The sequence below is a fragment of the Phyllostomus discolor genome, chromosome 13 (genome assembly GCF_004126475.2).
Source record: "Phyllostomus discolor isolate MPI-MPIP mPhyDis1 chromosome 13, mPhyDis1.pri.v3, whole genome shotgun sequence".
NCBI lineage: Eukaryota > Metazoa > Chordata > Mammalia > Chiroptera > Phyllostomidae > Phyllostomus > Phyllostomus discolor.
This window is the reverse complement of record NC_040915.2, coordinates 33,491,954-33,506,602: the sequence shown is the minus strand read 5'-3', so window position 1 is coordinate 33,506,602 and position 14,649 is coordinate 33,491,954. Positions and strand designations below refer to the sequence as shown.

General features: G+C 60.5%; 1 protein-coding gene across 1 annotated transcript in view; it reads left to right on the top strand.

Annotated features, from left to right (window-relative positions):
- The window catches only part of SLIT3 (slit guidance ligand 3), a 518,212-nt gene that overhangs the window by 486,621 nt on the left and 16,942 nt on the right, over nt 1–14,649 (top strand). Inside the window, exons 24-27 of the mRNA XM_028528159.2 lie at nt 2,314–2,385; nt 3,953–4,116; nt 6,439–6,563; nt 11,972–12,069. Of these exons, the coding sequence (XP_028383960.1) occupies nt 2,314–2,385; nt 3,953–4,116; nt 6,439–6,563; nt 11,972–12,069 (459 nt within the window). The remainder of the gene's footprint in view (nt 1–2,313; nt 2,386–3,952; nt 4,117–6,438; nt 6,564–11,971; nt 12,070–14,649) is intronic.

The following is a 14,649-nucleotide window of genomic DNA, read 5'->3' as shown; positions in this document are numbered from 1 at the left end:
CGGACCCACACGCGGAGTGAGGCCGGTCCCTGGCACCCAGCACATGCACAGCGTGCCTGGGGTGGTTTCAGGCAGCTGGGAGCTGACACAGATAGTCCTGTCCTCTCCGTGCTCAGATGTAGCCGCGTCAGCAACCCCCAAGCCCCAAGGTTGCCCTGAACACCCCCAAGAGCCAGGAGGGGAAACGGAGCCTCAGGCGTCCGAAGTGGAGTCTGTGGGGGCTCAGCCCCTGGGAGGTGGGAGGGAGACGGGCGGGGAGAAGGGCGGAGCGCTCAGTGCTCCTGGGAGGGCGCACCTGCCCCGCGTCCCTGCATCCTGCAGGATGGTGGTTAGACGTGCGAGAGCCCCTCTTCGGGGACCACTGCGGGAGCGGGAACCTGCCGCGTAGGCAGGTTTCTGTGGCACCGTCGTCCCAGTAAATCACGGCCCGTCACTCTGCCGTTTCCAGAGACCTCGGCAGCTCCGCGAGTGATGAACGGGAGCGTGACTTGCAGGAGCCCCAGCGCCAGGGCTGCCTTTGGCCATCCGGTGTTTTTGAACCAGGGCTCCGTGTCCCTCCAGGGGCCCGGGCCTCATTCAGAGATGATGAACAGAAGTTCTGGAGCCTTTGCCAGAGAGCAAGCAGCAACGAAGTCCTCCAAGTTAGGAGCAGGCGGGGGCCGGCGCAATTCATAGACACCCACTTGAATTAGACTCGACGATGCTGATAACGTGCTGGGAAGTGCGGGACGCTCCCTGAACACCCGGGGGACCACTCTCGTTCGTCATGCTGGTCATGCTGTCCTCGGAGGGGCAGGAGGCGCGGCTTCGGGGAAGAGGGGGACGAGATGACAACCTGAGGCAACTAAACGTGGTTCAGAGGACCAGGAACGTTGGCATCTCCCCGAAGCTTGTTAGAAACACAGCCTCTTAGCCCCCGCCCCCAAGCCCCGTCTCAGTCTCTGGGAACGGGGCCCAGAAACCTGCCCGTGGGCGAGCCGTCACGCTCAGCCTGCTCCGCAGCCTCTGTTCCAGCTGGAGGCCGGGGCCGGCTCGCATCAGCGGCGGGGAAACGAGAGCAGAATCCTGCGCCGTTGCCCTGTGTACGCCCCCAGAGTCAAGGCTAGCCTCCCCTCCGTTTCACTGGGGCTCCCTCCTCAGCGCAGGGGTCTGTGCCCGGCAGCCACTTGAGACGCCTCGGAGCACCTGTGAGTTCCGTTTCACAGGCCAGACCCCAAGGGAGCCGTCCGCCTGGGGACTGGGGGTGCGCCGTCGGTGCTTGCGCCCTCAGTGGGGGCACAGCCTAGGAACCGGGGACTCGCTCCTGTGGTTCCTTGAGCAGCGAAGCCACATTCGTTCAGTCTGTTCCCGGACCCGTCCTCCAGGCGTTCACCGAGAGCTCGGCGTATGTCAGCCCCCCGCAGGTGCGAATAGCTCCTGGCTGCTGCAGCGCAGGGCGCAGAGGGGTGTGATCAACACCAAGCAGGTCGCCCGGGGCCCTCGGACGAGCCGCTAGAAAGCACACACAGATGCACACGAGTGCCAGACCCCTGCGTGTGGGTCCCCACTGGGATGGGGGCCAGGCCCCCAGGCAGGTTCCGCAGCAGCCGAGGGCCCACCTTCCTCTCTCCCCGGAGCCGGAGGATAGCACTTCCCTGTCCCACAGATCTCCCCGAGTGAATAAAGGGGAACCAGTTTCCCGATCTGTTCCAGACCGCCTTCAAGGCCCGCTCACGAACACTAGTCCAGGCTGATCGTTTGGTGCCTAGAAAGGGACGGGCTCTGCATGGACTCACGCACCCACAGCCACCCTCGGTGGCCAGTCTTTGCACTTTGGTTCCCGTTTGACGATGGGAAGCTGGGGCACAGAGAGGGCAGCGACCCTGCCCTCCGTCACACAGCTGGTAAGGGGCAGAACCAGGGTCCGAATGGAGGCAGCCCGGCCCCAGAGCTTACGGTCTCAACCACAGTTCTTCACGTTGTCTCTGAGAGCGGGCGGACACCTCTCCATCTCTCAGGCGCAGAAACGGAGGCCCAGGAAGTGACGTGACTTATCATGTGTTCCACAGCCAAAGGGACAGGCTCCATCCCGGGCCTGTTCGATTCAGAAGCCCATCCTCTCCTTTCCCAAACCCTCTACCCTTGAGGTCCCAGCACTGAGCTGGGCATGGAGACATCCACGCACCGGCCACAAGGACGTGCACCTGCGGGTGCTGGCAGGGGGCTCCCAGGGAGACTCCGTGGGGGGTGGGGGAGGGCTGGGCCAGCCCGGGATGCCAGGGGAGCAGAGTTCAAATTTGTTCCATTGACCTCGCCTCTGTGCTTCTGCCTCAGAACCCTCCATGGCAACGACATCTCCAGTGTCCCCGAAGGCTCCTTCCGCGACCTGACGTCCCTCTCCCACCTGTAAGTAGCCGTGCCTGTCCGGGCCGCGGGCCCCCTTGACCCAGAGCACCATCAGAGGGCCCCGCTCACGGTGGCCCCGCTCGCACCCAGCGGCTGTTCTCTCTGTCGCGGGGAGCGTGCTTTCCATCGGTGGGCCCTCGCGGCGCACGGTGCGTGTTCTGTGCTGCAGCCGCCTGCAGAGGCTTCATCCACCGTGTGAACAACGCAAACCCAAATTCCGCAGGCACCGAGATCAAGCTCCCAGCAGGCGCCCCACACTTCAGATGAATTCTCTCACCTATTTCTTGCCGCAGCGAGCCCTCGTCTCCCCATATTACACACGATGAAACCGAAACAGACGGGCTAAAAAAACGTGTCCCAGGAGTGCCCGGCCCGTGGCCTGTTGCCCGGGCTCCAGAGCACGCAGTCTCCGCCTCTGCCCCCTGCCCCTCACACACGGGGGACGCTGCGGCCCCTCACTCTGGGTCACTGCATGTCTCTCCGCCAGGGGACGTGTTTGAGTGTGCAGCCCACTCCACGTGGCCTCACTAGTGTCACCTTGCACGCATATGCTGACAGGTGTGCACGTTGTAAAACACTGAGAACAGAAACGTTAGAAGATATGATAAAAAGGGAAGTTCTGGCACCTTCCTCCCGGACGCCTCTCGGCAGGTGTCTGCTCGGGGCAGCACCACGCCCGCCCCGCAGCTGCAGGCTGAGTGGGCGGGGAGGAGACCCCTGCTTCTCCTCGCAGGTTCCGGCTGGCCTGCCCACTGACCTGGCCTGAGACTGGTTAAGAGGAGAAAGGCATACTCCTATGTAGTTCATATTTTCACGTGCCCATGGGGGTCTTCAGAAGGAAAATGACCCGAAGAAGCCCTTGGGCCCAAAGCTTCGACACCTTTTGGCACCAGGAATGATACATCGCGGGGCTTTGGGAAGATAGAGGGGCTCGAGCTGGGGGCCACAATCTGTGGGACCGGGACTAGGAAATACGTGCGGGAAGCTACTGGAAGGTCGGGGTCATTTCAGCGGGTCTGCTGGTGCAGAGACTCCCGGTCTCCGGGGCGGGGAGGGGCCTTTCTCAGGGCAAGGGGGCTGCTTTTAGGTGGAAGGGGGTACGTCAAAGGGCCCTTCCTGCATCCGCTGATTCTCCAGTGCCTGCAGTTTGAAATAGCCAGTATCCCAGAGTATCCTCCTTGTCGGAGGGTGGTGTGCTCCGAGCCCCCTCAGTTGGCTGGGCGTCACAGCCTCTCTGCAGAGTGGGTCCCCCGGCGGGCCCTCCAGTGTGGGGGAGAGCCGGGTAATGAGATGAGAGGCCCAGGAGGCTTCCTGGGGGCTCCAGGGTTGAGGCCGAGTTCAGGGTTGCTTGCTGGGATGGGTGAGAACAAAGCCTCAGAGGTGGGAGGGCCTTGGGGGTTGAAACATCTCCAGGGATCAGAGGTACGGTTGGGAGTCCACTGGTCCTCAGGCCAAACTCCCCCAATCTAGGCAAAGTCCGAGAATTCTGCTTTTCCGGAAGGGCAAGGGTACAGAGCCCATGGGCCAAGTGGGCGGGGGGACCCTGACGTCCTGCTCTGCCCCCCAGGGCCCTGGGAACCAACCCGCTGCACTGCGACTGCAGCCTGCGCTGGCTGTCGGAGTGGGTGAAGGCGGGCTACAAGGAGCCTGGCATTGCCCGCTGCAGCAGCCCCGAGCCCATGGCCGACCGGCTCCTGCTCACCACCCCCACCCACCGGTTCCAGTGCAAAGGTAGGTGCCGCTGCCGCCTGCCCTCCCCCGCCCCTCCCTCACCCCCTCCCGGGGCCTGCCCTGCCCCCGGCAGCCTGTCAGAGCCGGCCATCTCAGCAGAAGGCACCCCAAAAACCGTTGCCATGTCTGCTTCTCCGTGGGTCACACACAGAGGCTGGGGCTGAAATTGATGTGGACCTTTGTCCCTCCCTCCCCAAGTCCCTCTGGTGACACGTCCCCACTGCTGACTTCCTTCTCCGCGTACTTTCGCGTGATTGAGAAATTCTTTAAGCTGCATGTTTTTAATCCAACATCCCTAAAGCACACGAATTTCCCCCGCAAACTTGCCCGTGTGGTTTTGACCGACCGCATCACCGCGAGAACAGACCACGACTGGGCGCTTCCCGTGCGGCAGGCGCTGTGCTAAGCGCTTCTCCAGGTGTTGCTTTTCCAGGTGGTGCTTCTTTAAATGTACACTTTCTACGCATTTATTTATCTTCTTCAGCACCTCTGTGGGGTACACACTAGAATCACCCTCATTTTTTTAAGTTGAGTGTAATTTTTTTAAGATTTTATTTATTTATTTTCAGAGAGGGAAGGGAGGGAGAGAGAGAGAGAGAGAAACATCAATGTGCGGTTGCTGGGGGCCGTGGCCTGCAACCCAGGCATGTGCCCTGACTGGGAATCGAACCTGCAATACTTAGGTTCGCAGCCTGTGCTCAATCCACTGAGCTACGCCAGCCAGGCCTGAATCACCCTCATTTTTAAAAAGGAAAACACTGAGGCTGACCAAGGTTAAATGATTTCTCAAGGCCACGGTCAGCAGGACCCCAGGTCTCTCGGACTCCACAGCCCACACGCCTGAGCACCAGGCTGCGATGTCGCCTCACGGCCCCTCTGACCAGCTCCTTCTGAACCTGCCGGGTGCTCCCCGTGGTTTCCTCACCGCCAGTGCACGGAGGTCTTTGTTTGTAATGTGCCCTTGGATGAGATTCGGAGAAGAGAAGCCACTGTGCGGAGTCCAGGACGGTGCTTAAAGGTGTTGCCAAACTCGTCTCCCAAGAGGGCTGTAAGCAGCTCACCCCCCGAGCACCCCTTGGGTGCATTTTTCACCACTCCTGTGTTATTTTATCTCATTTCGTAATCATCACTAATTCAACAGGCGCAAAAAATCTCTTTATATTTTGTCTGTCTTTGACTATTGGGGAAACTGTTTTGTTTTTTGTTTTTTGTTTTCAAAATTTTACTTTCCAGATGTATTGCACACCTCTTAGAGCCTTAATATTTTTTTATCAATACACTTTAATTACCCCCCTAAAACGTCTTTGGGTCCTTGGGACACACAGTCTCCCTGTTCTAATGTGAGGCCAGGGTTGAGCCCTGGATGCAGCCTCTCAGCCGGGCTGTTCGGTTCCCCCAGCTGGAAAACGGTCACACGCACACCGGCTTAAACCTAGCCCAGTCTCCACATTGACGACTGCTGTCTCAGGGCCATTTAAAGTCCTAACATTAGCCCTGGCTGGTGGATGGAGCGCCAGCCTGCAAACCAAAGGGTCGCCAGTTTGACTCCCAGGCAGGACACATGCCTGGGTTGCGGGCCAGGTCCCCCCAGTAGGGGGCGTGTGAGAGGCAACCACTCTGATGTTTCTCTCCCTCCCTTTCCCTCTCTCTAAAAATAAATAAATAAAAATCTTTAATAAAAAAACAAAAAGTCCTAACATTAAGTAGGGCCTGATTACAAGACCAGGACCCAGGTGAAACTGTCGTGGGTGCGGAACGTCCCCGAGCACAGCCTGCCCTCCGCTGTCGGCCCCCCTGCTGCCCTCTGGGGCTGTGTCTGCCTCCCGCTGCCAACGAGGGCTCTGCAAGCAGGACCTCTTGGGCCCAGACACTGTGTGCTTCGCTTGGCACAGACCTGCCCGTGGTGGGGCGGAGCAGGGGGTTTCGGGGGATTGGAGACGTACCAGGTCCCGGTGGAGCCTAGAACCAGAGCTTCCAGAACAACAAAAAAAAGATACACAAGGGTGTTACTAATTACGGTACATTGTTTGCAGATTAGCCCCAAAATCGGATCGGGCTAATTACAGTAATTGATTTCACTGCAGAGGTGCCTCTGCACGCTGGCCCACGTGCACTCCCCCCGCTGGACAACAGCGGAGCGCACGGGACTCTAGCGGGACGGCATGGACTGGCTGGAGAGGGCCAGCCGCCCGCTCTCTGCACAGGGAGATGGGGAGGGGCTGGCAGCTGGCTGAGGAGGGGTCCGAGCCAAGGGGAAGGAAGGGGTGACAGTGAGCCCTTTGGGGGAACCTGCCACCAACGCTCCGTGGTTTCGCGGCGCAGGGCCGGTGGATATCAGCATCGTGGCCAAGTGCAACGCCTGCCTCTCCAGCCCGTGCAAGAACAACGGGACGTGCAGCCAGGACCCCGTGGAGCTCTACCGCTGCGCCTGCCCCTACGGCTACAAGGTGAGACAGGGCGCTCGCCCGCTCCGTTTGCGGCCCAAGGAGGGGCCCTGTGCCTCCCAGGCCCCCAGGCCCCACCGTGGAATGGTGTGTGCCAGGCTAAGGAGGACTCCACTTCCCAGGTGACCCCAAAGTGGCATTTGCCAGCCACACTCCTGTTCTACTGGGCCTCGGGCTGTTGAGAGGGCTTGACTCCGTGTCCCCAAGCCTGTAAGCAGAAGGGTTAGGATGGGACCCAGGACTGTGTGACTTCAGAGCCCTGCCTTTGCCCCGGAAGGTCTCCTGGTGAGCTGGCCCCTCAGGATCCCTCCCAGAGGGGGGTCGGCAAAGCTCTTCGCTGGGACCCTCCCGGAGTCCGGCCTCCCGGGGTGCCCATTCCCATGCACCGGACAAGCCGAGAGTTTCAGCACCGCCCGTGCCCGTCGGGTGTGCAGCCCTGGCACCGGCTGAGAGGGACGGAGCCAGCCTCCTTGGGGGACTGGTGTGTGCAGTGACCAGCTGAGGGGCAGGCTCACTCTGGGGGATAGGCTCCCAGGTGGAGTTCCCAGGCGGGAGCTGTGCCTGCAGCTGACAGTGTCAGAGTGCCACCTACAGGCCGGACAGCAGAGCCAATGCATCCCCTGTGACTCTGGCCGGCCAGCCAGCCCTCCCCAGGCAGCTGCCCCCAGGGCCTCAGACTCACTGGAGTTGCAAACCCATGCGCCTCACCCACACACACACACATGTGCACATGCTCACACAACACGCACACGCAGAGGACTACTACAGGGCAGAGCAGGCATTCGGCAGGCGTGCTCAGGCAGCCTGAGTCCTCAGACTGCCCTGCACCAATTCAGCAGAGAAAACTCAGGCTGCGAGTGACAGAGCGAGGCCGCTCCATTCACTAGCTGTGCAGCAGGTGCCGATGGCTTCATCTGAGCCTCCCTGCCGGTGCACCACGACCTGCCTCACAGGTTCGCTGTGAGAATAAAGTAACTGCAGGCGGTACCTGGTGTCCAGGAAGCCCTCGGTAAGCTGGCACACACTACCTTTTACCTTAAGCTTTGCACTCTGGTCCCTAATACCAGGTACAGTAACAGGTGGCAGTTGCTGGTTTCACGGGGATTCTGAGGCTGTGACACACTGAGCTGTCACACCGCCAGCTGCTCCCCTAGACCTGTGACGTCCACCTCTGTCTCACCCCCACCCCCGCTGGTGTGGAGCTGCCTGTTTAGCATCGACGTGGGCCGGGCGCTCGACCGGACCTGATACACGTGTCCCCTCCTCTAATTGTAATCACCGTATGAGGCGGGTGGGGTCGTCTGAAAACTAAGACAAACCACTTCTCATCCTGAGCCTGGCTTCCTTCTCTCTCACTCTGGCCTGAGTCTGGAAGTGGTGGAGCCAGGTCAGAAGGTGCAGGTGTCTTCCGGCCACACCTGGGCCATTACGAAGCCGGCCTGGCCCTCAGCGTCGGGGCAGGAGCGCCCCCAGGGGGCCTCTACCGGGCGCACCGCAGGTTTGCACTTTGCCCTCTGGATTCTGAACATCCTGTAGATTCCAGGTGAATTGGAACCGAGGCTCTGACCTTTAGGAAGCTGTTGGGCCCAGGCAGGTCTGGGGTCCAATGTGATTGATGGTAACAATGGTGACGGTGGTGGTGACAGTGACAACAGCCATATTGGCAGCCCGCGTTCTTTTAGTGCCCGCTGTGCACTGACAGCATGTTAAACAAGGCACACACATTACCTAGATCACTCCTTGTCAAAGCCCTGGGAGGTGGGTCCTGAAGGGACCCCCATTCTACCTCTGAGAAAACTGGGGACAGGAGGTGAGGGGTTGGGATGCAAAGCTCCGAGCCGACTGGTTCCAAAAACCACGCTCTCAGCCTCTGCATTCACTGCCCATTGGCAAGCTCCGTGATCGCCAGGGGCGAGGGTCCCGGTCTGAATTTCCAGGACAGGGCAAAATGGGGTGCGGGTCGGGAAGGACGCCAGGCGGGGCGCCCTGGAGCCTGCTCCCAGCTGACTGCGCTACCTTGAGCGGCCCCACTCTCCTGGCCGCAGGCCCCTCGCCTGTGAATTGCAGCCGGCTGGACCCAAGGGCTCCTTCCATTGTGGGTCCCGTGGCTGCCCACCCCGGGCCTGTGCCCCCGCCTGCCTCTCTTCTGGGCGTGGAGCTCACCCAGGCGGAGGGACAGCAGCCCCCAGACACCCACAAAGCCAAGCTCACAGTTCAGGCGTTTATCTGTTTCCAGACACCACAGCTCTCCCGTTGACTGGCTGGGTGACCGTGGGATGCCACAGTGCTACAAAAAAAAAAACCAAAAAACAAAAAAAAAACAAAGGCACAGCAGCCACGGCTTCCTGTGTACTGGCAGGTACTGCTCACGTCGGCAATGCTAGGCCTCTGAGGAGCAGTAAGCCCGTTATCTCACACGATGCTCTTAATCGTCACCCTCTGCAATAGGTCGCATTAGCCCCTTTTGATAGATGAGGAACCTGGGTTCAGAAAATCAAATAACGTACCCAGGCCCCCACACCCGGGAGCCAGGCGCCACCCCAGAGCCCAGCCCTCTGCTGCGGGAAAGCCTGGGCTCGCCGCCCGCTGCACCCGACCCCCACCCCCGCCCCGCCGCACCGCTAATGGGAATGACCACACTCACCTGCGGAGCTCTTGCACGGATTAAAGCGGCCGCACGTGTGCCAGGATGCAGCGGGGCCTCACACAGGGTGTTGCTTTACCACCGTTCTGCGGCGCGGGGAAATGAAATACATAGTTTGGCTGATTCTTTTCCGCCGGTTCAGCTCCGAGCACATTTGTGCTCAGTGTCTCAGAGCAGCGCCCCTCGCACCTTCCTTCCTGGGCACAGGGGTCACCCGGGGGTCTCAGTGAAACGCAGGTCCCGGGTTCGTTCAGACCTGGGATCCGGCCAAGCTTGTGCGTGTTTAGCAGGGTCCCGGGAGTGAGGCGTGGGGGCGGGGGCTTGCTGCTGGGCCAAGGACCCTGCTGTGAATGGCAGGGTCTCAGAGCAGCCTCCCGGCCCCGTCTCAGAAAGGGGTTTCCAGTGGGAGAAGCTGGTCCCGGGCCCAGCCATGCCCTTCTCACTCACACACACACACACACACACACACACACACACACTCAGGGGTGAGTAGGGTGGGCAGGGGAGGACCAAGGACCATCACGAAGCTGGTGGGCATGAGCAAAGGGAGGCTGAAGGAAGCTGAACCGGGCTAATTAGCCAAGCTCTGGCAATGGCGGTGGTTTCCCAAGGACGCGTACAACAGAAACCCCCACTCCAGGCCTGACTACCGTAATGTCAAGTGCAGGGCTCTCCCTCCCAGCTTTCTGCGCCTGGCCCCGTCCCCACAGGAGGGTCCCATCTGGACTCCCTGGCACTTGAAAGCTCCTGGAGCAGCAAGACTGGCCCAGGCAGGGGCTAGGGAGTCCCTACCGTGTGACCTGCTCAAGGTTCTCCGGTCCGGACCTTCATGGCCCATTCATTCAACACACACACACCCCACTACCACCACTCCCCCCTCTGAGCTAATCAGCACCCACCGAAGAGCTGCAGAGTCCTTTAATCACCCAGTCAGCCCTGCCTCTGACCCCAATCCATCATCATCGTCATTGCCGTCATCACAGTGGCTCTCACTTACGGAGCGGCCATGACACGCCAGGTGCTGGGCATACATGCGGCTTCTAATCATCTGTCTACTGCGCAGGGTGGGTATAGCTAGCCCCCTCGTATAGGTGATGAGAACAAGGCTCAGAACTAGTCACTTCCTCGAGGCACACGGCCGCCAGACTAGCCCGGGCCCCAGCTCTGCCTGACTCCAGGGCCAGAGGGGGGAGGAGGGAGTCCAGTGGGGGCTCGGGGCTGGACGTCGGGCCCCGCTGCTGCCGTTGCCTCTCACTGTGACCTTGGACATGCCGTCTCACTCCCCAAGCTGGCCTTCCTGGTCTGGGAAGACCAGGGGTCGTGACCGTCACACTCGCCTGCCAGGTTGCTGTGAGTGTCACCTGCCGTCGTGACAATAAAACGCTGGGCACGAGGCCCGGGGTGGACACTGCTCAGTGCCCCTGAGTGAGAGTGAGGATTGCCGTTCCCACCCCTCTGGCACCTCCCAGAAGTGCTCCTGGGCTGCTCTGGTTCAGGATGAACCCAGGCCCCCACCCCATCCCACCCCACCTGCAGTCCCCGCCCCTCCCAGAAACCCTTGATTGGCCCGTTAAGAGCCACGACGCAGGGCGAGAGGCGGCTGAGACAGTGGGAGGCAGGCAGTCCGCAGCACAGCCCTGAGCCCTTTGGCAGTGACACCCCCGCCAGGACGCCCAGTGCACTGGGCCCGAGGCCCTGGAGGCAGCAGAGGGAGAGAGGAGTTTCTCGGGCAGATGGTGAGCAGGTGGCGTGGCAGTGGGAGGGCGCCCGAGGTCACCCCTGCCTGGCCTGGGGCCCGCAGCCCAGAAACCACACAGCAGGGGCCTCCCCGGGGCCCATACGTGCTCCAAGGGGCTGTTTGCCAGGACTGGGGCGTGGTGCCGGTCCCTGGGTGACCAGGGAGTAGCCGGAGCCCGGGGACCAAGCTTTGGGCCGCTCCCTGGGATGGCGGGGTCCGTGCTGCAGCCCTTCTTGGGGCCCCCCGCCCCCTCAGGGCCTGCATCCCCCTATCCCTCCTGCTGCAAGGCTGGCCCCGTCTCAGCTCCAACGTCCCCTTCAAGGGAGCCTGCTCCAGGGGGTCCCCACCCGCCCCAAACTCTCTCACACAGGGCTTCTCGAGCTGGCCTAACATTAGAACCACCTGCGGGGCTGGAGCATAAACACCAGCACCTGGGCCTGCATGCAGACCGGTCAGAGGTGAACCTCGGGGCGTTGTCACCCAGCCAGGTGGAGGTCTGCCGGCCACGCCCCACTGGTGTTTTCGAGCCTCGGTGAGGCGGCCAGCAACAACATCCAGGAGCACATGCAGCGCACCTTCTCTGTGCCAGATGTGTTACTTAACGTTGAGCGCTTCCTTATAGGAAAGGTCTAGTTTAATTCTCATAACGACACTATGATCTAGGCTTACAGAGGTTAAAAGGCTTATACAAGGTCAAGGTCTGCCAACCAGGAAGAGGTGAAGCTGGGACCTGAAGCCAGGTGTCCTGCACCCAAAGCCCACGCTCTTGCCCCGTGATGTTGAATAGAGAGGACGGCAGGAATCCTGGGAGCCCGGACCCCCCACATCCCTCCCCTTCTCACTACGGAGTACCCAAGAGCAAGGGCTCCCCGTGCCTGTCTCCGAGTCACACTGTAGGCGTGCTCCAGGGCCTCCCGCCGTCTCCCCAGCCTCAGCCCAGCGGTGCCAGAACTCCCCAGGGGTCTCCTGGGTCCTGGCAGCCACTGACACCCTCCCCCCCGCCGGGGTGCTTCTCCCTCTTCCTCGAAGGGCAAAGACTGCACCACGCCCATCAACACCTGCATCCAGAACCCCTGTCAGCACGGAGGCACCTGCCATCTGAGCGAGAGCCACAAGGATGGCTTCAGGTAACCGCTGGCCCTTGGGCCCTCCCTCCCCCAGGGCTCCGCGGGCGGGCTGACGAGGCTCAGCTGTTCCCTAAGGCGTCTGTGCCCACGCTGGGCCGGGCCCCTCCTGGACCGTCCCCCGGGCAGGGCAGAACATGGAGGCGTCCCGGGATGAGTCCTTTGCCCGAGGCTGCACAGGCGTAGTAAGCGTCGGGCAGGGCCCAGATCCAGTAGTCCGTCCCTGCAGCCAGGAGCACTCGGGGCTGAGGCTGCGGTTGCTGACCGAAGTCAGGGGAGGAGGGGCGGCGGCTCAGAGGCCCAGCAGCCTGCCAACGCCCCCGCTCTTTCCGCTGGGTCGTGAGGAAGACGTTCATTCATAGGAGGCGACACTGACTGCCTGCCCCTACGTGCCAGGTACTAGCTAGTCGTGCATGACTCATGTAAATCCTCCCAGTGGCCCTATCTGGTACTGGCAGGGACTGTCCCCATTTAACAGGTGAGGAAACTGAGGCGCAGAGATTGATTGGCTCTGGGGCATGTATCCTAACACTCGTTCCTGAGTCTTCCCGCCCCACCCGTTTGGTCCCTGCGCTCAGAGCTCAGGAAGGAAGGGGACAGAGGAATGGGATGGGACGGTGTGATGTGTACACACAATGGAACATTAGCCGTAAGAAGGAACGCAACCCTACAGTTTACAACAACGTGGATGGACCTAGAGGCTACTGTGCTCGGTGAAATAAGTCGGGCAGAAAGAGATAAACACTGTATGATTCCGCATGTGGAGCTTTTTAAATAAAAAATGAACAAATAAAACGAACACCAGCTCACAGATACCAAGAGCAAGCTGATGGCTGCCAGAGAGGAAGGTGGGGGGGGATGTAGTCGGTGATGCCCTGATAACGCTGGCGGGGGCTGTCCCTGGACTTAGTGTGGTCACATCCCTGTGCCGTAAACGTCACATCACCATGCTGTACACCTGAAACCAAGATGATATTGAATGCCAACTGTAATTCAGAAAAGAAGGGAGAGAGTAAAGAAAGGGAAGAAGGAAAGAAAGAGAGGAGCTCTGGCTGGTGTGGCTCAGTGGATTCAGTGCCAGCCTGTGAACCGAGAGGTCACCGGTTCGATTCCCGGTCAGGGCACGTGCCTGGGTTGTAGGCCAGGTCCCTACTTGGGGATGAACAAGACTCTCACACATTGACATTTCTCTCTCTTCCTCCCTCCCTTTCTCCCTCCCTTCCCCTCTCTCTAAAAGTAAATAAATAAAATCTTTAACAAAAAAGAAAGAACTAGAGGGAAGAAAGAGAAAAGGGGTACAAGCCATTTAAGTTTTCCTCATCCCTGTCCTAGGAGTGGGCCTTCTGGACCCCTGCCAACCCCAGGGCACCTTCCTGCTCCCCGCCCCTCCCCCGCCCCACGCTGCTCTCACAGACGCTCAGTTTTCCAGCCAGGACCCTCCCTGGCAGAGGGAGACCGGCAGGGACTGGCTCCTTTGGCCCCCCAGTGAGCCCGCGGGTTACGAGGTAAAGGGGGGGACCGATGCCCAGCTGTGTGCAGACGTCTCAGAGCTCGGGTTGCAAATAATTAGTTCCCAGAGGCGCCCTGGCCAGGGCTGCTGTGTGGTCCAGGAAGGAAACCAGGTTCCGGGCTCCAGGTTCTCCTCCCCAGGGCGCCAGCCCACCTGCTGGTCCACCTGCCAAGCCAGCCCCATCAAACTGCGACTCTGGAAAGAGAAAATCAAGGCAGAGTTTGTTTTCCCACCTGGAGCGGGCCAAACCACCCCAGCCTCTCGCCGAGAACGGGGTCAGGGGAAGCCACACGGGTCTCTCAGTGGGGGTGTCCTCCAGGCCCCCACCAGGAAGCACACCTCCAGGGTGCAAGCTGGGCCCTGCCCACACCACTGAGGGATGGGGGTCAACAAGAGGGAGCAACCGCCCCCACAGGGAGAGGGGACACCCCTATCAGGTTGGCAGAGGGAGGGACACCTGTCTGGGAGGCTCTGCTCCCTTCTGCCCACCTGTGTCCGTCCCCAGGGCGGCCCCAACGAGCACCACAGGCTTGTGGCTTGGAACAAACACGCTCTCCCACAGTCGAGGAAGCCAGAAGTCCAAAGTCAAGGTGCCGGCAGGGCCCAGCCCCCTATGAAACCCTTAAGGGAGGATCCCTCTCGCAGCCCTGGGTGGCTGCCAGCAGTCTCTGACACTCTGGTTCGCAGCTGCCTCACTCCAGCCTCTGCCTTCTCAGGGCCGTCACCGTCTCAGAGGGACAGCTGTCCTGCTGGATTAAGGGCTCGTGTGACCCCAGTATAACCTCATCTTAATAACTAACTTCATGCCCTGGCTGGCATGGCTCAGTGCGCTGAGCACTAGCCTGCAAACCAAAGGGTCACCGGTTCTATTCCCAGTCAGGGCACATGCCTGGGTTGCAGGCCAGATCCCTAGTAGGGGGTGCACAAGAGGCAACTACACACTGATATTTCTCTCCCTCTCTTACTCCCTCCCTTCCCTTCTGTCTAAAAATAAAGTCTTAAAAAATAAAATAACTAACTACATCTGCAATGACCCTGTCTCCAAAGAGTAAGGTGGCACTCTGAGGGCCTTG